Source organism: Podarcis pityusensis (genome assembly GCF_964106645.2).
Source record: "Podarcis pityusensis genome assembly, chromosome: 10".
NCBI classification, from domain to species: domain Eukaryota; kingdom Metazoa; phylum Chordata; class Lepidosauria; order Squamata; family Lacertidae; genus Podarcis; species Podarcis pityusensis.
In genome coordinates, this window is record NC_138035.1 from 20,842,803 (window position 1) to 20,867,790 (window position 24,988).

Below are 24,988 nucleotides of genomic sequence, written 5' to 3' on the forward strand. Positions count from 1 at the left end.
TAATCAAGCTAGGTGTTAATCATCACTCTCAGGAGCAGCTTTTTAGGGTGGGAGGCATGGAGGGAGAAATCAACAACAATCTGGAGCTCTGCCTTGCACAACTTTCTGCTAATGCAAAGCCACTGTAACTCATTGTCTGTAGTGCAGAGACCGAGAAAGGAAGGTGAATGAAACCCATTGTTATTATAATTAATTAAATAAATTTATATACCACCCTTCATCAAGAGGCCCCAGGGCAGTTCACAAAATAAAATACAAGATAAAACACAAGTAAATAATTAAACCAAAACAACAAAACAATAACACACAACCCTTCCCACAGATACATTTAAAATATGATATGAATCAGCCAAAGGCCTTGTTGAAGAGGAATGTTTTCGCCTGGCACCTAAAAATATATAATGAAGGAGCCAGGCGAACCTCCCTGGGGAGAGCATTCCACAAATGGTGAGCCACTGCAGAAAAGGCCCGCTGGGCCTCACGTGAAGAAGGACCTCAGTATGAAATGGTCCAGCTTTTAAGAATGTACGTAAGTCTGTGACCAGCCGTGCAGTTAGGTAACTTTTAGACTTAGGACTTAATGGTCGCTCCCTCCTTTTGATGGTAATATGTATTTGTTCACTTACCTTACATCATAGTAAGTCAGCTCTACTTAGTTTGCAGGTTCTCCTGCTTGTTCTGCTGTGCAGGACTCTAGCCCAAACACTCCACCACCACCACTGACCACCCGAGTACGGCGAATTCTGGGAGTCACATTTGCCTCCTGGGCCTGAATTCCCCTACCCTGTTATCTGAGAACAGGCCTCCTCCAAGGCAGCTGATGTAACAGAAAGGAAATGCCGAATAAATATACAGTGGTACCTCGCAAGATGAATGCCTCGCAAGACAAAAAAACTCGCTAGACGAAAGGGTTTTTTGTTTTTTGAGCTGCTTCGTAAGACGATTTTCCCTATGGGCTTGCTTCGCAAGACGGAAACGTCTTGCAAGTTTGTTTCCTTTTTCTTAACACCGTTAATACAGTTGCGACTTGACTTCGAGGAGCAACTCATAGAACGCGGTGTGGTAGCCTTTTTTGAGGTTTTTAAAGACTTTGGTGATTTTTGAAGCTTTTCCAAAACTTTCCCGACACCGTGCTTCGCAAGACGAAAAACATCGCAAGACAACAAAACTCGTGGAACGAATTAATTTCGTCTTGCGAGGCACCACTGTAATAAAGGATTTTTAATGGTTAAATGATAACACATGAAGGCTTTGCAAGGGTAGAGGGCGCTATGATGTCAAATCTTTGTTCTGTAAATACTAATTGCAGCACATATCTATTGTACTAAAATCTGTGATCACTAGATGGCCTCATAACCTAATAAATTTAGGAAACTCTAGGCATAATGTCCCTACTATGTGAGTGGCATTAAATCTGAAAGGTTTACTCTGACAGGACTCGGCTGTTCCCCCCATGCACCACACAAGGATGGCGGAGATCTATTTATTTATTTTAAGGTTGCCCCTGAACATATGTCACAGTACAAGGTTCCAGAACATAGGCCTCTTGTTGCCTTGGTAACGGAGATGTCATTACAACCAAGTAGGCCGGCATTTCCTTCCTTACCAGTTGGGTGCATTGACACCTCACGGAATACAAGTTAAGGTAGCTTTAAGGTAAGAAGAGTTGATACACTTCACAATGTTTGCCACTGCTTCCACTAGGGTTGCCAACTTCTTTTAATCTGCCCCACTCCCGAGCATTTAATAGGAGCCTGGCACACAGAAATGTAGCCAGTAAGCCTTTTTCTGGCACGGAGGAAAAGTGAGAGGAAAAGCTAAGTCTGCACACTTTTGTACTTGCTTACAACGGAGACGATGAGAGTACAATACTCTGATAAGGGAGGGGGAAAGGACATAATATGAAAATAGCTGGAAATCTCTCAGCCTTGCTCTCATCAAGGGGAACGGAGCTAAGTTTTGGAGTCTAGTTCAAGGAGGCCTATCAGGCAAACCTACTGGGCTTGTACTCCTTATAACACCTGAAACATGGGTGACCCACTTTAGTGACATCTATGGCAGTGAAATGAACTTATTAACCTATACACCAGACAGCTCTGATCCTCCCTGGCTGGCCACCTGTCTCCACTACAGTGGTACCTCAGGTTAAGTACTTAATTCGTTCCGGAGGTCCGTACTTAACCTGAAACTATTCTTAACCTGAAGCACCACTTTAGCTAATGGGGCCTCCTGCTGCCGTCGTGCCGCCGGAGCACGATTTCTGTTCTCATCTTGAAGCAAACTGCTTAACCTGAAGCACTATTTCTGGGTTAACAGAGTCTGTAACCTGAAGCGTATGTAACCTGAAGCGTATGTAACCCGAGGTACCACTGTACAGAGATTGGAGAACTTACTATGTCGCTGCATCCTGGGAAAGCACTGGGTGGAAGATATGATCCCTCCAGAGATATTCTCCTCAGATGTAAATTGGTGGGCCCCAATTTTGGCCAAACTATTTACTCACATAAACATGACTGGTGACATCCCCGCAGGGTGGCACACCAGCATAATTGTACCAATCCCCCCCAAAATGAGACCTATTGGATCCCTGTAACTATAGACCCATAAGTCTCCTAGATGTGGCTTCCAAATTTTACTCACAATATCTATTAAATAAAATTCTGGACTGGGACAGCAAACAAGCCATCATCCATGAAGAACAAGCAGGATTTAAGAAGGGCCGGTGCACTACAGACCAAGTTTTTTTTGTGTGTGTTTTTTTGTTTGTTTTTTTTTGAATAAAATGTTTATTAAAGTTTACACATTACAAAAAAGAAAAGAAAAACAAGAGAGAAATATACAAAACATCAACAATACCAAGAAAAAAGAAAAGAAAAGAAAAGAAAAACATTAAAAAAAACCCAAAAGAGAACAGACAATCATACAAAAGAGCCCCATATTTTCATATCCTTATCTTTCATTAGCTTATTTCCTCGACTTCCTCACACCTCTTTTTTTGTATTCTAGTTCAATTAAATGTTCTAGCAAGTCCTTTCCCTCTTTCACAAATTTAGTTCCATAATTTAATTTAACAAAATTTTAAACTTAAATTTACATCTTTACCCAATGTCAGCTATTCATACTTAATTCTTTATAATATTTCTACTAAAGTCATATACCTTCTTTCCAGCATCTTTCTAACATTCATTAATTTTAGAATATTTCTGTAAATAAGCTTTAAATTTCTTCCAATCGTCTTCCACCGACTCTTCTCCCTGGTCTCGGATTCTGCCAGTCATTTCCGCCAATTCCATATAATCCATCAGCTTCATCTGCCATTCTTCCCTGGTAGGTAGGTCTTGTGTCTTCCAGTGCTTTGCGATGAGTATTCTTGCTGCTGTTGTAGCATACATGAAAAAACCTCTATCCTTCTTTGGCACCAATTGGCTCACCATGCCCAGGAGAAAGGCCTCTGGTTTCTTTAAGAAGATATATTTAAATACCTTTTTCATTTCATTATAGATCATCTCCCAGAATGCCTTAATCTTTGGGCATGTCCACCAAAGGTGAAAGAAAGTACCTTCAGTTTCATTGCATTTCCAACATTTATTATCGGGCAAATGATAGATTTTTGCAAGCTTGACTGGTGTTATGTACCACCTATAAATCATTTTCATTAAATTCTCTTTTAAGGCATTACATGCCGTAAACTTCATACCAGTGGTCCATAACTGTTCCCAGTCAGCCATCATAATGTTATGTCCAACATCCTGTGCCCATTTAATCATAGCAGATTTCACCATTTCATCCTGAGTATTCCATTTCAGTAGCAAGTTATACATTCTTGACAAATTCTTAACTTTAGGATCTAACAATTCTGTTTCCAACTTTGATTTTCCCACTTGGAAACCTAATTTTTTGTCCTGATTGTATGCTTCCATTATTTGGTAATAATGGAGCCAATCACGCACTCTGTTTTTTAATTTTTCAAAGCTCTGTAATTTTAATCTGTCACCCTCTTGTTCCAAAATTTCCCAGTACTTCGGCCATTTGGCCTCCATATTGAGTTTTTTCTGAGCCTTTGCCTCCATAGGTGACAGCCATCTTGGGGTCCAAGTTTTTGTTTTGTACCACCTGTTAGATATTATTCGTGGAGACAAAGGACTAAGACTCCAGTATAAGGATAACCCTTTTATTCAGCGCGTTTGCAAAGGCGGACTCCTCGTACCCGTGGATACGAAGAGCCCTGATCAAGTTTCAGTACAGCAGTTTTATCCCTAGCTGCCGCCCCTCTTTTGGAGGCTTGGCTTACAATCTACCTATGCAAAGTTAACACATTTCTAATACATTGTCCAATCTACTCTATCCATGTTACTCATTACCAAATATGGGCACCACCTTTGGCTTGCCTCAGTTTGCGCATGTGACTGCGTTATCTTGTGTACGTGACTGTGTTATCTCATGCTCGTGACTGGCTCTCAAGGCTGAGTTTGAGGCACATACTATCTGTATTGTTCCTTTGTTTCCCAATCTTACAGTTTCCCAACCTCACAATCCCCCCTTTTCTTTTTATACCTTGCCTCAAACTCACGTAATATCTCCCAATATTCTTCACAGTTAGCTCTTTGGCGATAGTCTCAGCTAAACTTAAAAACATGTTATGAGCTTTTGGGGGAAGGAGTAAACTATTTAAGTGTTGTATTTCTTCCTCAAAACTCTCAAATACTGAGATTGGCTGTTTACTGACTTTAGTGGTATGTATTTTAATAATTAGATACCCATAAGGATCTCTTCCGGCCCCGTCTATTCCCAATCCAAGATAAACGTATTTGGGGGTAGTAGAAGGCAGCTCCCTAGCCCATAAACAGATGGGGTTGCATTTTCCTGTGCTGCAGTCAGTGGACGCTCCCTTCCTTGTTATGTTTATTCCTTCTGGACCTTTATATGTGGGGTTGGAGCTCACTCCTTCTGTGTACCAATAGTTCACGATTCCTCCTCCTGCCCCTATGTTGCCTCCCCTTATTCGCTGAAATAGATATTTACTCTCTGTTAGATAGGATTGTTCCCAACCATGGGATCCACAGGTCACCCCTTCTTGGTTGTTTGGTCCCTGTCCTTTGGCTATAGCTGTGCAAGCATCAAAACATACGTGGATTGTTGCATTCCCTCTGGTCACATTGTGAGCTATATACCCCTGTCTCTGCTGAGCCAACGCGAATGCTACCGATCTTTGTTGCCTCCCTACTGCTCCCCCTTTGTATCCATATACGTAAATGGTGGAGGTGGTGGGTCCTAAGGCCAAAGGTTCATAACATTCTGTTTTATTTTCCCCGGTTTTACATCTATAGTACTGGGTCTGATTGTGGACACAGGGGTCTAGTATCTCCTTGCACTCTGGAGCTACATTATAATACATTAAGGTCCTTGTAATTTTGTTCCCTGTTTTTGTGACTTGAACACATTCTGTACATTGTAGCGTTTCCGCGGAGCCCTGGACCACACCAACTGTTAAGAGGCCTAACAGAAATCCCCTCATCCAACTTATTTTCATATTATTTGTCTTCCAACTCTCTGAGAGCCTGGACCACCGTGGGGGTCTGAACTAAACTGCAATATATAGTTGTCCCTCCCAGTGCAATCGTACAGTATTGGAGTATTATGTCCTCTATGCACATGAGATTGCACTCTTCCGTGCAGTGGACACAGCAGACACACCCTTCACAGTGGGCACAGCAACAGCATTCGAAAAGACACTTGCACGTGCAGAATAAACACATTGGAGCTCTAGTTATTGCCTTACAGTCCTTCCCTGGTTCCCGGTCCCTGATTTTGTGATTTTTATTTTTAGTGGATCGTCTAGGCTCGGTATGGCCGTCCAACGTTCAGGCGGGGCCCTCTTCACGCGGTGGTAGTGGGTCCATCCATACTCACGAGTCCGTACTGCTGATTCGGTGATAAGCAGGACCCGAAATGGACCATCCCAACCCAGGCTGAGCTTTTCCGCCTTCCACGTCTTAATTAGGACCAGGTCACCAGGCTGGAAACTGTGTTGCTGCTCCAGTAGCGGAGGGCGTTGGGCCAGGATACCGCGTCTATGAAGAGACAACAAAGACTGGGAGAGTGATTGCAAATACTTTCTAATGAACAAGTCTTTGAACTCCACCATCGGTTGACCTAGTTGCGCCAAGTATGGTCTTCCCATCATCAACTCAAATGGGGATACCCCTAAGTCCTTTCTGGGGGCTATACGCATCCTTAGTAAAGCCAAAGGAAGGTTTTTCGTCCATGGTAATCCATTTTCTAAATATAATTTAGTTAAATGTTTTTTTATTTCTGCATTTGCCCTTTCCACCTTCCCGCTACTCTCTGGATGCCACGGCGTGTGAAGGTCCCATTTGATTCCTAGGGCTGTCATTACTTCCTGTAGAACCTTCTGTGTGAAATGGGTGCCGCGGTCTGAGTCTATGGCTTCTATTATACCAAACCGGGGGACTATATGTTCCAGAATGGCCTTGACTACTACCTGTGCTGTTGCTTTTCGACTTGGGAAGGCCTCCACCCACCCTGTAAGATGATCTTTGAATACCAGAAGATGTTTATAACCTCCCTTCTCTGGTAGTTCTGTGAAATCCACTTGTATTCTTTGGTATGGCCATACTGCTAGAGGTCTTCCCCCTTTTTCTGTTTTCTTTGCTTTGGCCTTATTTACCTTGTGACAAATTATGCATTTCCAGGCTATGGAGTGGGCCATGGGCCACATATCTTTACTCCAATACAATGATTTCACCATGTTAACCATAGCCTCTGTCCCGAAATGTCCACTCTCATGTATCTTCTCTAGAATCCCCATCATTACAGTCTTTGGCAGTACTATTTGTCCCTCTGGGGTCCTCCATTCCTTATCCTTCTTTTCCCATCCCTCTCTTGTTATATATTCTATCTCTTGAGAGGTGAAAGTTAAACTCTCTGTGTCAGCCGTGGTCAGAATGGGCACCCTCAGGGTACATTGCTGTATCGTTATTTCATTTGGCACTCCCTTAGCGGCTTCTTTTGCCCTCAAATCAGCCCATCTATTTCCAGCTTCCTCAGGGGTAGTACCCCTAGTGTGAGCGGGGATATGTACCACTGCAACCTTTTCTGGTCCAGTAAGGGCATCCAACAGCCTTTCCAACAAGGCCATGTGTTCTATCTGTTTCCCATCTGCCTTAATGAACCCTCGGTCTCGCCAGGTCCTCCCGAAAGTATGCACCACACCCCATGCATAACGGGAATCGGTCCATATGGTTACTTCCAGGCCCCTAGCCAACTCGAGGGCCCGGGTCAAAGCCATGATTTCACTTTTCTGGGCCGACCAATTCGCCGGCAAGGCCCCACTTTCAATCACCTCCCCATCCTCCTTGACTACAGCATATCCTGATTTCCTTTTTCCTTCCTCAACATAACTAGACCCATCTATGTACCATCTCTCTCCCATTGTTAAAGGGGTTTCAGATAAATCTTCTCGGACCTTTGCCATTAATTGTATAGTGCCCAAGCAGTCGTGTTCATCCGGTTCCCATTCTTTCCTTTCTCCTATCAGGAATTCTGCCGGATTTAGATTCCGATCAGTTCCCAGTGTGATATCAGGGCTTGTTCTTAGCACTGTTTCATAGTGCGTTAAGCGGCCATCCGTCATCCAGGTGGAGGCTGCCCCAGTCAGCACCGTGGATATTTGATGTGGACTATGAACAATTAGGGCTCCTCCAAAAGTTAGCTTTCTGCTTTCAACTACCAATTCAGTCACTGCTGCCACCACCTGGATACACGTGGGCCATGCTCGCACTACTGGCTCCAGGGTTCTGCTGAGATAGGCTACTGGCTAATACCGCCCCCCTCTCTTTTGGGCTAAAACTCCGACAGCAGTCTGAGAACTGATGGTTACATATAAGTGGAACGGCTGTTGGAGGTTCGGTAATGCTAGGACCGGGGCCCCTATTAATGTTTTCTTTACTTCTTCCCATCTTTGTTCATCATCTTGTCCCCATGTTATTTCACCGTCTCCGACTAGTTTTTGGTTTAAAAACCGAACCAGCTTGGCAAATTGGTCTATCCACAGTCTACAATATCCCAGGAGTCCCAGCATTCTCCTCACATCTGTTTTGTTCTTAGGGGGTTGTAATTCTAAGATCCCCTTGACTCTTTTTGGATCCAATTTTCTTGTTCCCCCTTCTAGCAAATGTCCCAAATATTTCACCTTCCGCTGTACAAACTGTAGTTTGTCCTTAGACACTTTCACCCCTAGCTTACCCAGCCAATTCAGCAATCTTATAGAGTCTTGTCTAACCTCTTTCTCTTTTTCTCCCATCATCAGCAGTCTACATATTGCAACAAGCTATTGGGGCCTGTGGTGGTAAAACCTGCTAACTTTTCCCCTAGTGCCTGCCCAAAAAGAAGTGGACTTTCTGTATACCCTTGGGGCAAAACCGTCCATCTATATTGTTGTTTTCTGCCCGTGTTCACATCTTCCCACTCAAAAGCAAATAGATCTCGGCTTTCAATGTCCAGGGGACAAGTCCAAAATGCATCCTTTAAGTCTATAACGGTATACCATCGGGTAGTGGGTGGAATGCGGCTAAGGAGAGTATATGGGTCCGGTACTACCGGGAAACGGGGGACCACTATCCGGTTTATGTTCCTTAGGTCCTCAACCATTCTATATTTCCCGTCTTTCTTTTGCACCGCTAAGATAGGAGAGTTAAAAGGTGACATGGTGGGTTCTAATAATCCCTGCTTTATCAGTTCATTTACCACCGGCTGTAGTCCTATTCTCCCTTTTCTAGTCATTGGGTATTGGGGGGTCCATGACTGGGTGATTCCTGGCTTTACTGTGACCTTAATGGGGGCTATGTCCAGTCTCCCTACCATCTTCCCATCTGCCCACACCGTTGGGTCTATTTGTTCCTCATCCTCTATCTGCAGAGGGTACATGGGAGTTCCTAAGTCTAAATCCAGTAACTGAAATCCCAATTCTACCATCAAGTCTCGCCCTAACAAATTTATTCCTGACTCAGGAATGAATAATAATGATCCCTTAGCCATCCGGTCTCCTCTTCTTATAATGGTTTCTTCTAATTGCACAACTTCCTTTGGTTTCCCGCTTACCCCTACTACTTTCAAATTTGACATTGTTTTACGTACCCCTGGAACAGGTACACATATAGAAGACCGGGTCGCTCCTGAGTCTATCAGGAAAACCACTGATTTCTGAGAGGGCCCCACACACAAGTTCACCAGTGGCTCATTCCGGGCCCCATGGAGCGAGCCGGAGGTTCCCTATTCATCATATAGACTGAACAACTCAGTTGTGCCAGTTCCTCCCTCTCTTTCTGTCTGTCTTGGCCTCTGACTTCCCTGTCTTTGCTCATTTCTTTCCAGTATCTGATCTCGTGGGGTCCGACATTCTCGGGCAAAGTGACCAGGTTTGTTACATCGATAACAAATGACACTGGAACCTGGTGTGTAACCCCCTCTCCCTCGCCCTCTTCCCCGATATGGTGCTCCCCCACGCCCTCTTGCGGCCTCGGTTTCCTGTTGTTTCTGAATTTCCCAAGTTTTCTGTAGAGTAGCCGCCATCATCTGGCACTTCTGCTTACTTTTTACTGCCTCCCTGTTGACATAAACCTGCTGCGCTGTTCTTACTAAATCTATGATGGCGGCGTCTTGCCAGTTCATTTTCTGCAATTTCTTTTGAATATCGGGCCATGCCTTGGTTACGAATTGCATTTTCAGCAGATTGTCAAACGCAGGCGAATCTGGTGCCACCCCTGAATATTTAGTCAAATGGTCTCTAATTCTTTGTATGAAGTCGCCCGGTGACTCCTCTTTCATTTGATTGACCTCAAAAGCTTTGGTGAGATTAGTGCTTTGGGGTACAGCCCGTTTGATTCCTTCCAAGATCATCTCCTTTAAATCTATCAAGTGAGTCCGATGATCTGCATTATTTATGTCCCAGCTCGGGTCCCCTATAGGAAATTTGGTATCTGGTGGAGCCGGTGGAGCCGGGGGCTGCCCCCCTTGGTTTACTACTGGCGCGGCCACCCGTTGCGCCTCCTTAACTTCCCAATATTGCATTGCTGCCCTCCTAATCATTGCTTTTTCTTCTGGGGTAAACAGATGCCCCAAGATATACATCAACTCGGTGTATGTATATATGTGCGGTCCCATCCACATTTGAAGGAGGTTCGCGACCTCTTGACTGTTCTCATGTAATTTGGGCAGCGTCTGTTTCAACTCTCTGAGTTCTGATGGTTTGATGGGACTGACCACATATACCATTACAGGCTGGCCTGCTTGATTTATTCCTCCGGGGGTCTCCCTGAGGGGGAAAGTGTGGACTGGAGAGTCGCCCAGACCCTCCGTCTGAGAGAGTCCCCAACCCCTCTCTTTTCTATACATTCGGAATGTATCAGACCCCGGGGAACCGCGGGGCGCTCCCCCTGGGAGCGGGAAATTCCGCACATCCCTCTCCAGTTGTTGCAGTTCCCTACGTAACGGTTGGTAGGGTGGCGGTGAACAAACCGCCTGATCCGGCCCCTCTTCCCCGATAACCTCCCCATCCCGCTGATCAGGAGGAGGAGCCTTTTCTCTTTCTAACCGGGCGTTAACCGGGGGACTTGTGACCGCAGGAAGTGCCGGCGGGGTTGGTGGCCGTTGCACGGCTGCGGGAGGGGCAGAAGGGACAGGACGCGTTTCTTCATCTGATTCTTCCTCTTTCTTCCTTAGGGGAAATTGACTAACGGGCGGGGGATCAGGTCCGTAAAACCGGGCATGAAACCATACCTCTAGGTATGGTTTCTCCTTTTCCTTTTTATTGAATATTAAATAATTTCTCAACTGGGTCATCCAATATCTATCTGTCTCCCCCTCGGGATCCCAAGTATATCCGCCCTCCGGTCCTATTGGATATTTCGGCCAAATGGTTCTACAAAAATTGATCATAGTCACCTTCATCAAACTCCTGGTGAACTTCCTTAAATAATCTTCATCCCACTGGATCAACACCTGGCCCAACGGACTATTAGGGTCGATTGGGCTTTTCCCATTCCCTTCCCTCTGTCTCTTGCTCTGACTCTTGCCCATGGTTTACAATGTCTCCGACTCCACTTACTCACACAATCACACGGAATCGCCTGGCCGCTTCCCTCGCGGGATAGGCGGAACCGCAAGCTAATCCTCCCGTCAGGGCCGAACCCTGATCCACACTCACGCGTCCGTATGGAGCCTCTCTTTCATCCAAGAGACGAGTCTCTCACCCCCATCCCACAGCACAGTTTACAAAGTTCTCATGTCTACTCACCCAATACAGTCCAGCGTCGCTTCTCGCAACTAGTGAACAGGCGGGCGTCCCCGCTGGGTGCTCACGGTCCCAGACCGCCAAAGAACTGGAGTTTTCCCTACTTCCTTATATTGAGTCCTGTCTTAGCCCTCGTGAGCTGTCGCGGGCAGATCTAGGTCCGGGCTACTCCGAATAGCGGAGCGGCGCCGGCCCGGAATCCGAGTTCCCCCCGCGCAACCCGTCGAGGGCCCCACGTTGGGCGCCAAGAATTGTTAGATATTATTCGTGGAGACAAAGGACTAAGACTCCAGTATAAGGATAACCCTTTTATTCAGCGCGTTTGCAAAGGCGGACTCCTCGTACCCGTGGATACGAAGAGCCCTGATCAAGTTTCAGTACAGCAGTTTTATCCCTAGCTGCCGCCCCTCTTTTGGAGGCTTGGCTTACAATCTACCTATGCAAAGTTTAACACATTTCTAATACATTGTCCAATCTACTCTATCCATGTTACTCATTACCAAATATGGGCACCACCTTTGGCTTGCCTCAGTTTGCGCATGTGACTGCGTTATCTTGTGTACGTGACTGTGTTATCTCATGCTCGTGACTGGCTCTCAAGGCTGAGTTTGAGACACATACTATCTGTATTGTTCCTTTGTTTCCCAATCTTACAGTTTCCCAACCTCACATACCTAATCTGTAAATTCACCAATGAATTTACTAGAAGCAATGCAGCTAGTAAGGCTGATCTTTATTAAAGGAAATAAACTGTTGCAACAAGGTCCCCACTCACCACACGCAGGAGGGAGAACCCCAAACAATGCTGTTCAAGCCCCTATATACAGTAGACTTTTGAAATTGCCCACCCTGTAGCCCAAGACACACCTGCATTCCTGGGTCCCACTAATCAGACACACAGGAGCCGAGAGGAGAGAATCCAAAGTTCCTTTATTTTGCTGCACAGCAAAGTGTTCCAGCTGAGATCGCTCTCAAAAGTCTGGACCCTGGGGTGTCACCCTTAGGAGTCTTTTATAAGTTTCAGAAACAACGGAAAACATATTGTTATAGGAAAATCCTTGGGCTCACTTGGATTACCAAACAAAGACACCAGCCAGGAATATAGGGGCAAAACAGCAGCCTGTAGGCCCGGTCTTTATTTTAAAGGACTGTTACAAGAGGACTTCCACCCACCACATGGGAGAAGCACAGAACAAAGGATTGCTCCCACTTTTATAAGTTTTACAAAGATACCTACAACACACCTAAATTTACATCATGCATACATCACAAATGCATCACAAACTGAGCATCGGGTTTGTCCCCATCCTTCCCTTGACCTCCACCTCACACCCATCAAGTAAGACAAAATAAATATTTACAAGTTCCTGGTTTCCCAGGCCAAGTTAATCACACCTCTTTGTCCCAACCAAGAACCTAATCCATTCCTGGATGGTTTGCCATTGTCCATGGGATGACTGCCTGTCTGACACCCATTGCCAGGATGCCAGTGATTACCTTTCCTGCAAGGGGCTGCTGTGTACAGACTCCCCCCTTTCCTAAGCCATTCCTTTCCTGAACAGAACAAAGTTGGAATGGTGCAAATCCATACCGGAGCGATTTTATATGGCTTTCTAAAGTTTTCCCAGTGAACCAGTAGGTAGATACATTTATCAGTGAATTTGGTAATGTGCAGCAGAGGCCCTTTGGATAAAGATAGGAAAAACTGTGGTTAAGTGTTTTGTGGCGACATTTGCCAAAGTGATTGTGTTGATTTTGGTCAGGGGTTGGCAAGGTTTACCTTGCCTGGGCCAGTTCACTCCCGCAGAGATCGCTCCGTGGGCGCAGACGCAATTTTCAGTGCCGCGGAAGCAAGTCCCCGCTCCGTGCTGCACCAGTTTAGCGCAGCGCACAGGGACTCATCGCGTGGGCAGCTTGGTTCGCCGACCCCTGATTTTGGTAGTCGGGGTGTGTGTGTATGGTATCTGCTGGAGGGGCAACCCCCCAACCTTTACATAAACTACAATATAAAACCAATCACAAATCCCCAAATCCCTCATTGTCTTATTTGGAAGCGAAGCAAGCACCCTGATACTGTTCAAAACTTATACTTGCGTGGCTGTGGCTGTGACTGCGACCCTTCAATTCTGCTGACAGCTCATTTAACTTGTTTACTTCAGCTTATTTACTGTGCCTCCGCATCCCATAGCCTTAATACTGCTCTTTGCTAATACAGTGGTACCTCAGGTTACATACGCTTCAGGTTACATACTCCGCTAACCCAGAAATAGTGCTTCAGGTTAAGAACTTTGCTTCAGGATGAGAACAGAAATCGTGCTCTGGCAGCACGGCGGCAGCAGGAGGCCCCATTAGCTAAAGTGGTGCTTCAGGTTAAGAACAGTTTCAGGTTAAGTATGGACCTCCGGAACGAATTAAGTACTTAACCCAAGGTACCACTGTACAGCATTGTAGACGTGGACAATGGCCCATTGGCAATTGGAAACTCCTTAGCAGGAAATGTCTGTCTGCTTTAAAATGCTATGCATTCATTTTCTCACTTTTACACTTTTGACCTCATGCTTGCAGGAGCCTTGCCAACAAGACTGTCTGTGGTATATTTGTAGATTATCTCGTCAACCAGATGTTCGTATCTTTAGCATTACATGTGGGAGATGAAAGCTGCTTGCGCTTTAATATTACAAGTATATAGGGGGGGCATGCTGGGTCTATTACCTTTACCTGACACCCACTACCACAAGACCACCCCCCAAAACATTATACATATATCACAGAAGGAGGTGGTCTCCAGCAGAAATTTGAGAGTGTTGCTTCTCTCCTGTCTGCCAGGATACCTGATAATGCCTTACTTGATTGCATTTTCTGGGAAGCCTGACCATTCCTTCAAGATGGTAAATACTTAGTTCCTGAATCTTTTACGCATATTGATAGTGTGCTCAGCTTAACAGATACTTGCCAGACTGTATTTGAAAACAGTGGTATAAGCCCCTACAGTCAAAAGACAATTGGAAAGCTTTTCCCATTTACTTCCTCCTTGCAGTGAAATATTTGAGGTCAATTTGGGAGAGTCAAAATGGCTTCAGGATTGTTCTCCTGTGCTATTTAAGACGTGGTTTATATACTTCTGTATGTGTTGGCCTTGTACATTTATGAACATTTATTTTATATTTGAGACCTTAGAATTTTTGTAACAATTGTAAAAGTCTTTGGCTATATAAAATTGACGTATGTTAGGCTGGGTGGGAGGGGTGGGGGAAACGGGCATGCTCTGTTTTGAGTGTTGTCTGCTCAGTCTTTTTGGAGAGAAATGAATACTGAGCCACTATTGCTATAGCAATAAAGACTTGAACCTTTCCACTCATTGCATTGGCGAGGAGCTGCTACTCTTCTAGACAGCCAGAATCTGCACAGACAGAATTATATATCCAGTGCTTTTTTTAAATAGAAAAAATAGGTACCGGTACTCACCATGAAGTTGTTACAGTGTGTGTCACACTTTTTAGCTACACACACACACACACACACACACACACAAAGAGGTGTCGGTACTGCGTACCATTGAGTACCCCTTGGGGGGAAAAGATAGCATTGTATATAGCAGTCCATTTAAGAATTTGCATTTGAGCTTGTTTCCCCTCCTCCCTTCCATTCCTTTTTCCTTGTATGTCGTGTCTTTATGTAAACTGCTATGGGACCCCTTTTTTAAACTTAAGAGCTGTGTATAAATGCCTTCAATACACAAACCAAAAGCATTTGCAAAAACAATTTTTGACCCTGTAGGCTTATGCCTTATATTTGCCAGGGAATCGTTTGCCCGCGTCCCCAGGACCGAGGAAAGAACAAAAATAGTACCAGGAAAGTTTCTTCTTTGGAGAAAAGAGTTTATTGCAATCTGTGCACAGAGACAACCAGCAGAATAGTTTCTGAAATCTGGCTGTAACTTTACTAGTCCAGCAAGCATTCTTATACCTGAAAGCATTTACCCACCTCCCAGACCTCCCCCCAAAACTTCCCCAATCAGCTGGCAAGTTTTCAACTTATTCCCTTTTAGGGCATATCTTTATTGCTGGTTAAGCACTGCTGGCTAAGCACTCCCTCCCCTCTCCTTCGTACACGTGTCTTTTCTTATCTTGCATTACTAAAGCAGAAGCGCAAGGCAGGAAACAAACAGCTAACAGCAGCAGTTTCAGCTAGCTGGCTAGGCAGGAAACGACCTCCTGACCTGTCTGATTTATATTTTGCAAGCAACTGCAGCCTTGAGCTGTTTAACCACAATAGCAGAAGTAAGCTTAGTGCAGGAATTTACTATGTGCAGATAATATTAATGATTAACCCTTCCCCTCTTCCTTCAACCCTACCAAGCTTAGTGCTTGTCAAATTGTGCTGCATTTGACTTTATTATTTCATTTTTATTCCATCCGTTCCCCAAGGAGCATAAGGTTCTTTCCCCTCCCTATCTTTCTATGCACAATCAACCTGCAAGGTAGGTTTGACTGAGGAATAGTGACTGGCCCAAGGTGGGGATTTGAACCCATGTCGTCCTGGTTCTAGGTACAGCTTGCTTATCCACTAATTACAGCTGTGGGAAACCTCATGTCAGAGGCTAAATGTGCCCCTCCAAGCCTTTATCTCTGGCCCTTGGGACTCTGCCCAGGCTGCACCCCTCACAAATCTTGTTTCACAGTCTTCTTGGGTGTTTTTGTCTACCTAGAAGTGTCCTTGGGCTCTGATATGCCTCTGGGTTGCCTGGGTGGTGACAGAAAGGTATGTGTGTGTGTGTACAAACTAGCCAGCCCACTCTACAAAGATATCATTTCCATTTGTTGCTCTGTCCATTTTTGCCAGCACTAGCATGTGGCTCCCATAAAATGGTCCAGAAGAGAATGCAGCCCTTGAGCTGAAAAAGTTCCCCCACTCTGGATTACACCATACTGGTGTAGCACAAAGAATCCTTTGTAACATCTGCATTGTATTTGCATTGTTGAACTATTACAGAAAGAGAACACAAGAGAAGGAAAGACTGGTGTTGGGTTGAAATAAGCGACAGACGAATGGCAAGGTGTCATACTGAAGGGAGAGGGAAGGGTTAACCCCTCCATGTACTAGGGCCCCAGCTAACAGCTATTCCAGTTATGCCAGTTAACAGCTGCTCCAGTTATGGCTGCACAGTTGCTTCAGCTATGTTTAGGCCAGCTATGTAGGCCAGCAGTGGTTTCCTGCCTGGCTTCCTGCTTCAGTTATGCTAGGTACGCAAACATATAGAATGCAAGCAAGCAATATATAGAAGGGGGGGAAGGGGGCTTAGCTAACCTAATAAGGTAATGAATTGTATCTCTGTCTGCTGATTGGGGAGCAATTGAGGAAACAAGCTTGCAACTGGGTATAAGAATGCTTGTAAGACACGATAGGGGGGCCGCCAGTATTTGGAAGCTATTCCGCTGGCTGCCTCTGCGCAGACTTTGCAATAAACCTTTTTCTCTGTGAAACCACACCCTGGTGTTGTTTAACTCCTTCACGCTCCCGGCGTGGGTACGAGGCGACTGGATCCGGACCCTGAGATCAGATATCCCAACATATCCCAACAATACGGGAGGCATCTCTCGAGCAAGTCTCGGAGAGTTCCGTTTATTGAATATTACAGCATTTGCCACATATGTGCTTATTACTGATTGGTTAACACAAGTACAAAGCAAAGGTTACATTAATCACCAGTAGATTAAAGGTTGGGAAAGGGAGCACAGAACTAGACAGGCATGAAACCTCCTAATTAAATTATAACTAGTGATTGATTGATTATCAAGACTTAAACTATTACTAATGATTGATCATGACATGAAAGAACATAACAATCGCGTTCCTAGATGTGGTCAACTATGCATTAAGAACAGGTCAGAGTATAATGTTTTCATGAACTCAATATGAACTGAACATTCTAGGGTGATGAGGGAATGTAGAACGGTTTGTGCAGCATGTGCAGAAGAAAAGCTTAGAAGCAAGACTTCCCATCATGCCACAGTCATGTGCAGAAGCAAAGCTTCCCTTCAGACTGGGGTTATCAGTTTTTTAAACACTGGCTCCACTTCTCTGCCTTTAACTGTAGAATGGGACGCTGAGATGGAATAGGCAAAGATTATCTCCATGCCAAGAGAAGCTTCACCTGTTGAGCTTCTGTATGCCAGGCTGCAGTTAAATATACAGGGCAAGGATAGTTTAAAAAACAAAACAAAAATACTAGCAGAAAAAGCTTGGCTCACAAACGCAGGAGGAACGAAAAACACAATCTGAACTCGTTTTCAGAAGCTGTTAACACAGGGAAAGGGAAGCGGCGGCTCTCTTAAGGCGTTATTGGACTCCAACTCCCATCAGCCCCTCCCACCACGGCCACAGATGAGGCTTGATGGGACTTGTAGTCCACAATGTTCTACGTTGCCGGTGCAGCAGCTAAACAAAGCAATAACACTTCCGGTTGTTAATCGAACGCGAGGGGCATCCCATGCGGGTAAAGGAATAGGACGAGGCACCATAGAGGTTTCGGTGAAGGAGCGGTTCCGGGATGCCCGCTGTGCTCCACCCCGCGGGTGAGGGTGTTCAAATGGAATCCGGAAATGAGGATTGTTATTATCACGCTTTCTTCTTCTTCTATTCCTCTGGCCAAGGCGGAGGGTAGCGTAGCTGCGGGTGCAACAGGGAAAGGCTTTAGCAAAAGCGGGGGGCGCTTTGTTTCTGTGAGTGCAAATTGTTGTTGAACGCGAGAGATTTTGCAAACAAAAGCCACTCTCAAGCGGCCCCCCGTTTCTCTGAAGGCGGGTTACATGCTCGGATTTGCTCAGTGCATAGTCGTGGATACCTTATTTCCTACTGGGATTGTCAGAGGGGAAAGTAATCATTGGGAGCGATCACCTGCTTCCCAGTGGAATTAACAGGTTTGTTGTATCTTGCGTTAGACCCCTACAAATGAGTGAACCTAAGTTTTCATGTACATAAATTTCAATGTGTCTACTCTGAGTAGCTTAAGGTTGGCTACAGCCCTATGTTTCTCTGCTTACCAGGTTGTAAACCATTATATATAAGCAGAAGCCATTTTCTTAAGCTAGGAGTTAACAAAACAAACGAAAGCTTCTTGATAAAGTAGCATATTTGATATCCCCCTGGTGTTCACGTTTGACATCCTAGAGTAGATTTTCACGGAAAAAACCGCTGAAAGAATTCATGATACGACAAGACAAAAATGCAGTTCACTCAAAATTGAATGTAATTAGACTTACCCTAACACAGTTTCCAGAGATATTGCCAAATTATGAGACGATGCTATGCCATGTTTGCTCAGAAGCAAGCCTCACTCTGTTCAGTGGAGTTTACTCAGTAGTAAATGTGTTTAACCTTAGTTTGTTCCTAACAAAAAGACAAAGACTCCTGTAGCACAAAAGTCAATAACGACATAAGCTCTCATGGAGTATGTTAAAGGAAGGTGCAGCTGTTGAATTTCTGCCTGTCCAACAACAGGGAGAGCTGCAGTTGGGAGCCCTTAAAGCTCTGGCTCTTGGATATGGTCTTAAAAAGACATATGAAGCCACTCTTTTGCTGAAGGAACATGGAGCTGGGCATTGCCTGAATGGGGTGTGTGTGTTTGTGAGTATGCTTTCTGTGGCTCCGTGGAGGAAAAGGGACAGGATGTACATGTAATAAAATAAACACATCCAAGCTTAAACAAGGGTATCAAAAGAAGACCTTGTGATTGGTCTCCCATGAGTCCTGTGGAATCAGTTCCTCTTTAAGCAGGTTATGTGGTCTCTGTTTCTACCCCCTCACTTCTGAACTCTCTTTTTCAGACAACAACAGGAAGTTTCCACCCCCGAAGTCTGTCAGGTTAACAGTGTAATCTCCTCTAAGAGCAGCTGTCAGCTAAATAGCCCATGTTGCTTGCAAGCACAGTATGACTGAGAAGCAATCTTGTGCCAAGAGGGCCTCTCGGACCCCTACACTAGAAAGGATCCTGGGAACTGTAGTTTGTTAAGGGTGTTGAGAGTTGTTAGGAGACCCATGTTTTCCACAGAGCTGCAGTTCTCAGAATGGTTTAACAGCAAATATCTCTTGCCAGGGAGCTCTGGGAATTGTAGCTCTGTGAGGGAAACGGTTCTCGCAACAATTCTCAGCACCCTTAACAAACTGCTCTTCCCATGGGGAAGCCATGACTTGAAAGTGGTGTGATACTGCTATAAACATATAGTGCAGAAAGGGCCCAAGATAGGTGGAAGTTATGGTTATTTATAGAGGTATAAAACTGAGAAGGGGTGACATGTGACTGGAGAAATGGAAATATAATAGTTGGGAAGGAGCGAGCCAAGTATTTATTGTATAGAGCATACAAACTATTGCAGAATAAGGAAGAAGCTCAGTGGTAGAGCACATGGTTTGCATACATAATATTTCCAAGATCCAGTCTTTGGCATCTCCTGTTAAAAGGATCTCCCATGAGCTGCCACCAGCCAGAATAAGCAAGACTGGCTGGACAATAGTCTTAATATAAGGCAGAGTTATACATTTCTAGAATAATTCAAAGAGGGTTCCTAATGCAAAATACTTAAAGTAATAATAATAGTAACCATAGAAATCTCTGGACATGAGTAACTTTGGTCCATTAATTTCAGTGGGTCTACTCTTGAGTAGAACTTAGCTGAATACAGCCCTAATATATGGGTTCTGTCATCCTTAGTATTAATTGATACACTCAACTAATGGCATATATACAGTGGAAATATCTGTTCTTTTGTTTTTTTAGGAATGACTTCCCACTGAGTCTGAAAGCTGTAGCTGATGAGTTTTTCTTACCAAACCCTGTCGACACTTTCCACTCTAAGGAAGCATTCCTGATGTGAGCTTAAGCTGGGGAGGAACTTGCTGAGAGCAGTAGAGGACATGATTTTCATAGGCTGGAGGCGGCTGATACGCTTATGCAGCAGACACATCTTCAGTACAAGTCTAAAGCAAAAGGATGGAAGCAGCTGTTCGCTTTGGAAGTGCTACCACCAGAAGACTTCAGGGAGTCTCCTGGATCCAGAGATGAGACTGTTTTTGGAGAAGAACACAGAAGTCATCAGCAGTGGGAACCTGACACCAGAAATAAGATTAAGACTTCTGACTCCTCGCTGTCGATTTTGGCATGACAAGGCTGCCTTATGGCCATATGGGGACCCGTACTGGGCAATCTATTGGCCAGGAGGCCAAGGACTAGCCAGGTATAAAACACTTATCAACCCTAGAAGGCATACATGCCACATGTTCACCCTGACTTAGGTTTACTAGTGTTATGGAAATAGGGTTTGCTAACGCGGGTGGCCTTCTGCCAATCAGAAGGTCGGTGGTTTGAATCTCCGCGACAGGAGTGAGCTCCTGTTGCTCGGTCCCAGCTCCTGCCAACCTAGCAGTTTGAAAGCACGCCAAAAGTGCAAGTAGATAAATAGGTACCGCTCCGACGGGACAGTAAACAGCATTTCCGTGCGCTGCTTTGGTTTGCCAGAAGTGGCTTAGTCATGCTGGCCACATGACCCGGAAGCTGTCTGCGGACAAAAACAGGCTCCCTTGGGCCAGTAAAGCAAGATGAGCGCCGCAACCACAGAGTCGGCCGCAACTGGACTTAATGGTCAGGGGTACCTTTACCTTTAAGTGGGAGGTCAATCAACCAGACAAGAATCAGCTACGAAACTCTTTATTCCTGAACAGGAAGGGTGTGCCCTGCACCTACTGGTTGCAGAGGCAGACCCCAAACACATATAACACATAGCCTTTTATGCATTGAAGTAAACAACTCCTAAAACATCATCAGCTGTATGTTAGTCTTTGAGTTAGTCTGCAGAATTGCCTTATCTGTTCAGACAGTTAGCTTTCTATAAATGTTTCATGTCTTCCATGGCTCTTTTATTGTGTTCTTAGTTGTTTTCCTTTTAACTTGCACCTTCTGCATTTCTCAATGCCCTTTTCCTTACATCCATCTTCTGCTTGATTTGCGACGTATGCATTCCTTATACCACTAGCTAATTCATATTCAGTGCTAGGCTAATGCAATAGACTTTGCTACAAATGTGTGTTTTTTTACTGTTCTTGTTTTTCAAAATATACTCAGATACCTTCTTGATAACCCCGAGGTTGTCAGAGAGAAGAGAGTCCTCGATCTTGGAAGCGGTTGTGGAGCAACAGCCATAGCAGCCATGATGAGCGGAGCCTCGCATGTTGTTGCCAACGACATTGATCCTGGTAAGATGCTCCATTGCACGTGCAGTGCAGTCAGTCTCAGTGCATTGGGAAGAAGGGAGGACCATATGCGGCTCCAGCATGTTCCAAGGTAACATGATAGACAAAGAAGCCTTTGAAAGAACTGAGCATGTCCCATAGCCATTGAGGCATCAATGCCATCAAGGCAGGGCTACTTGATAGTGAAACAGTCAACACAGCAGTGATGATCTTCCAGCTTTGTTAAAATGAGATACCCGTTTTGCAGAAGAGAAATGGTGTAGAACAGGCGTTAATTCACCCTCTCTTAAAGACATCCAGGATGAGCAGTTTCCCCTTGTCTGTCTGAAGGATAAAGAACCCTACACTGACATATGTCTTCATTTTGGCTGACTTCCCCAAAGTAGCTGGCGTTCTTTTATAACTCCTCAAGATAAAAGGTAAAAAAGGTAAGACCCCCCCCCCCAGATGGTTAAGTCCAGTCAAAAGCGACTATGGGGTTGCGATGCCCATCTTGCTTTCAAGCTGAGGGAGCCAGCGTTTGTCCACAGACAGCTTTCCGGGTCATGTGACCAGCATGACTAAACCACTTCTGGCGCAACGGAACACCGTGACAGAAACCAGAGTGCATGTGTTTTTGTGTTTCTATACCTCCTAGATCAGGAAATCTGCTTGCTTTTCACTATTTGTTCCAACCACAGACTGTGTGGTTCTAACCACCACAACATCTGGCAAGTTATTTACTTTGTCTTCACTTCCTTTCCTTTACTCACTGGAAAATGTTGCCCTAGATTTAGAGAAGTCACATGACTCACTCAGGCTAAGCTTGCAAACTTTGGTGGGGGGAGAAAAACCAGTGTGGAAAAAGCAAAACACACAGTGTTCTCGCAAGGCAGAAAGCAAATGTAAAGAGAAACATAGTAATCTTTTTATATGAGCAAAGTCAGAGATTGGTTTGGGGCTGAGCCACAATTGAAGCCAAATCTCATAGTGTTGTCTAGTGGTTGGAGGGCACATAGCCCTCAATATGAACACACTTCAGGAAGTAGAAAATGATCTTCAACGGGTTGTAGATTCCACCCTGAACAGCTAGATAAGATACTCACCAGAGCATATTCAAAGGACAACGAAAGACAGCTGTTTTGGTCCATTCAAAACACTAAAGAGATTTGAACTTTCCCCCAACCATCAGCCCCGACTTGGGGCCATTAACCATTAAACCTGCCTTACAGAATGAATAACCAGCCTGTTACCCAGTTTAGGATCCAATATAAATAACCAATATAAGAAATACAACACAAATTCCACAATTGAAACCAAACAATACTACTATGGCTAATCGTCATCATAAACATCATTATTCCACATTTAAAATAACATAATTAAAGAGAATTCTCAAAACAATGTGCTTAAAACAACTAAGAAGCACAAAAACAAATCATATGCAAAAAATTGAAATATATGAAAATGCATCATAATTGCAATATATCATGTTGCAGTCTTACACAGAACACATACCTCAATTGTTTACTCTGCAAAACACTATTTTTGCTCTCTGTTGGGGGCCCCTTCCTCTTTCACATATCACGTTCTTATCCTGTAGCTAATGAAACATCTGGGCTCCATTGGCATTCTAATTCCACCCACACAGTTCCAAGTCCTTTGATTCCTGTCCTGCAGTTAGTGCCGAGCCACCCAGATGCTGCAGAAGCAGTGGATGCTATTTCTTCTCACATATTCTCTCAAGTAATAGAGCGCACACATTAATATAGGTCTAGAACTTAAACATGTATCCTAACACCTAACCGACTATATCAACTATCCCACACAAGCTGAAGCCACTCTAGATTGGTGATCAAGCTAGCTAATGGATGAGGGTCTTACCCGGAATCAGGGATATAGATGCTGCTGTTCTCAGTGGCATGAACTCTGGTCTGATGGAGAAAGGTCTCCCTGCATAAGCTAATATTGTGGTTTATATAGGATTTTGTCTAGCGGTCCATGCCGACTTTGGTGTAGGGTTGAGTCAGGTGGTCAGTCAATACACTCAGTTATGTAAATGATGCGACTTGAGCAGCCTTCACCAATCTGGTACCCTCCAGATGTTTTGGACTACAACTCCCATCATTCCCAGACAGAGTACAAAATGTAAGGGACGCACCAGGGACTTGAATGTGATCAGCCCATGAACTCTGTCCCTAGCAATACTCTGCCCATAGAGACTATAAGATAGCTTGTTAAAAACAATTCTGGCAAGGAAAGTCTTGCCCAACAAAGGATCCGAAAGACTAGAAAGTTGACCAGTCCAGGTGGTGTTACCAACTCAAAAATTTGGGCACTGATCTTTTCTTGTTTGTTTCCTTATTTCTCAGTTGCAGGAGCTGCCATGCTGCTGAACTGTGAATTGAACAACCTGAATCCTTTCCATGTTCTCACAGAGAACCTCATTGGTACAGAAGTAGACAACTGGGATCTTATTATCCTAGGGGACATGTTTTACAGTGAAGCTCTTGCAGACAGCCTTCATCAGTGGCTGAAAAACCACATCCAGACTCATAGGACTAAAGTGTTAATTGGAGACCCCGGCAGGCCCTATTTTGTGTGCCACAAAATTCAGAAGCAGCTTCTCAAAGTCAGCGAGTATGACCTCACCAAATCAACGCAACAAGAGAACAATGGGTCTACCAGTACTGTGGTTTGGCACTACCAGCCTTGACTCTCCATGGACCTCAAGTGCAGAAATACTGGACTATATTGCATGTCACTTGAACTACTAAAAGCCCCATTTTGTGGCAGTTCAAATTCTGACTGGTGCCAATACATACTATACTGCCTATATGCATTCTATCAGCGTGCATACATTCTATATATTTCAATGACACAGCATGGTTTGTACCAGCTGAAGGTGGCATTTGTGCAGACTGGGACAGGCGTAATAAAAGAAAGCACTTTGCCTTATAATTCCCACTTTATTCAATGCAAATTATGTGTGCATGCCAGTATGTGGCTGAGTTTTATTCTTTAGAAACATAAAGGAAAAAACTTTTCAATGAAGTCTTTTACTTGCAAAGGATGCGTGTATCAGTAGTTGCTGATGTTGATTAAAAATGTAAAATCCTATCTCCCTTGTAAAAATTTGATAAACCACCTCTTTGTGGCAGCTCACATGGAGCTTTGGTTACATTGGAAACTGCAAACAGATGTACTATCTGCAAGTGGTATGTGTTGTGTCCCACAGGCCTAAATGCAGATCTTGGGTGAGCGGTTTACTGAGACCTCGAAAGACCCACTTGCAGGGATTCCAAATGATCAATTGTAAAGCTTTATTATAGAAAACTTACAACACAATACAGATTCTTGCTGATACAACTCAGGACAGATTCCGCATACATGGGGCAGGAGGTTTAAATTTTAATCTCCAGATTTAATCCTCAATCCATCTCCTACACTGTA

General features: G+C 44.5%; 1 protein-coding gene and 1 long non-coding RNA gene across 2 annotated transcripts in view; one reads left to right on the forward strand and one right to left on the reverse strand.

The window, feature by feature from the left end:
- The first annotated feature begins 1,556 nt into the window (after nucleotides 1–1,556).
- ETFBKMT (electron transfer flavoprotein subunit beta lysine methyltransferase) lies at nucleotides 1,557–24,496 on the forward strand. The gene is made up of 4 exons (XM_081024074.1): nucleotides 1,557–1,656; nucleotides 20,088–20,544; nucleotides 21,429–21,559; nucleotides 23,908–24,496. Exons 2-4 carry the CDS (start codon nucleotides 20,225–20,227, stop codon nucleotides 24,249–24,251), a joined length of 795 nt encoding a protein of 264 aa, XP_080880200.1. The 5' UTR covers nucleotides 1,557–1,656; nucleotides 20,088–20,224; the 3' UTR covers nucleotides 24,252–24,496.
- LOC308486888 overlaps nucleotides 15,498–24,988 on the reverse strand; it is a 48,737-nt gene continuing 39,246 nt past the window's right edge. Inside the window, exon 2 of the long non-coding RNA XR_013991364.1 lies at nucleotides 15,498–15,534. This is a non-coding gene — a long non-coding RNA (uncharacterized lncRNA). The remainder of the gene's footprint in view (nucleotides 15,535–24,988) is intronic.

Excerpts from the sequence above, each read along its gene's own strand:
- ETFBKMT (XM_081024074.1), top strand. The coding sequence starts at position 20,225 with ATGATTTTCATAGGCTGGAGGCGGCTGATACGCTTATGCAGCAGACAC. Across the intron at positions 20,545-21,428 it reads GGAGGCCAAGGACTAGCCAG|ATACCTTCTTGATAACCCCG; the intron begins GTATAAAACACT and ends AAATATACTCAG. Across the intron at positions 21,560-23,907 it reads TGCCAACGACATTGATCCTG|TTGCAGGAGCTGCCATGCTG; the intron begins GTAAGATGCTCC and ends CTTATTTCTCAG.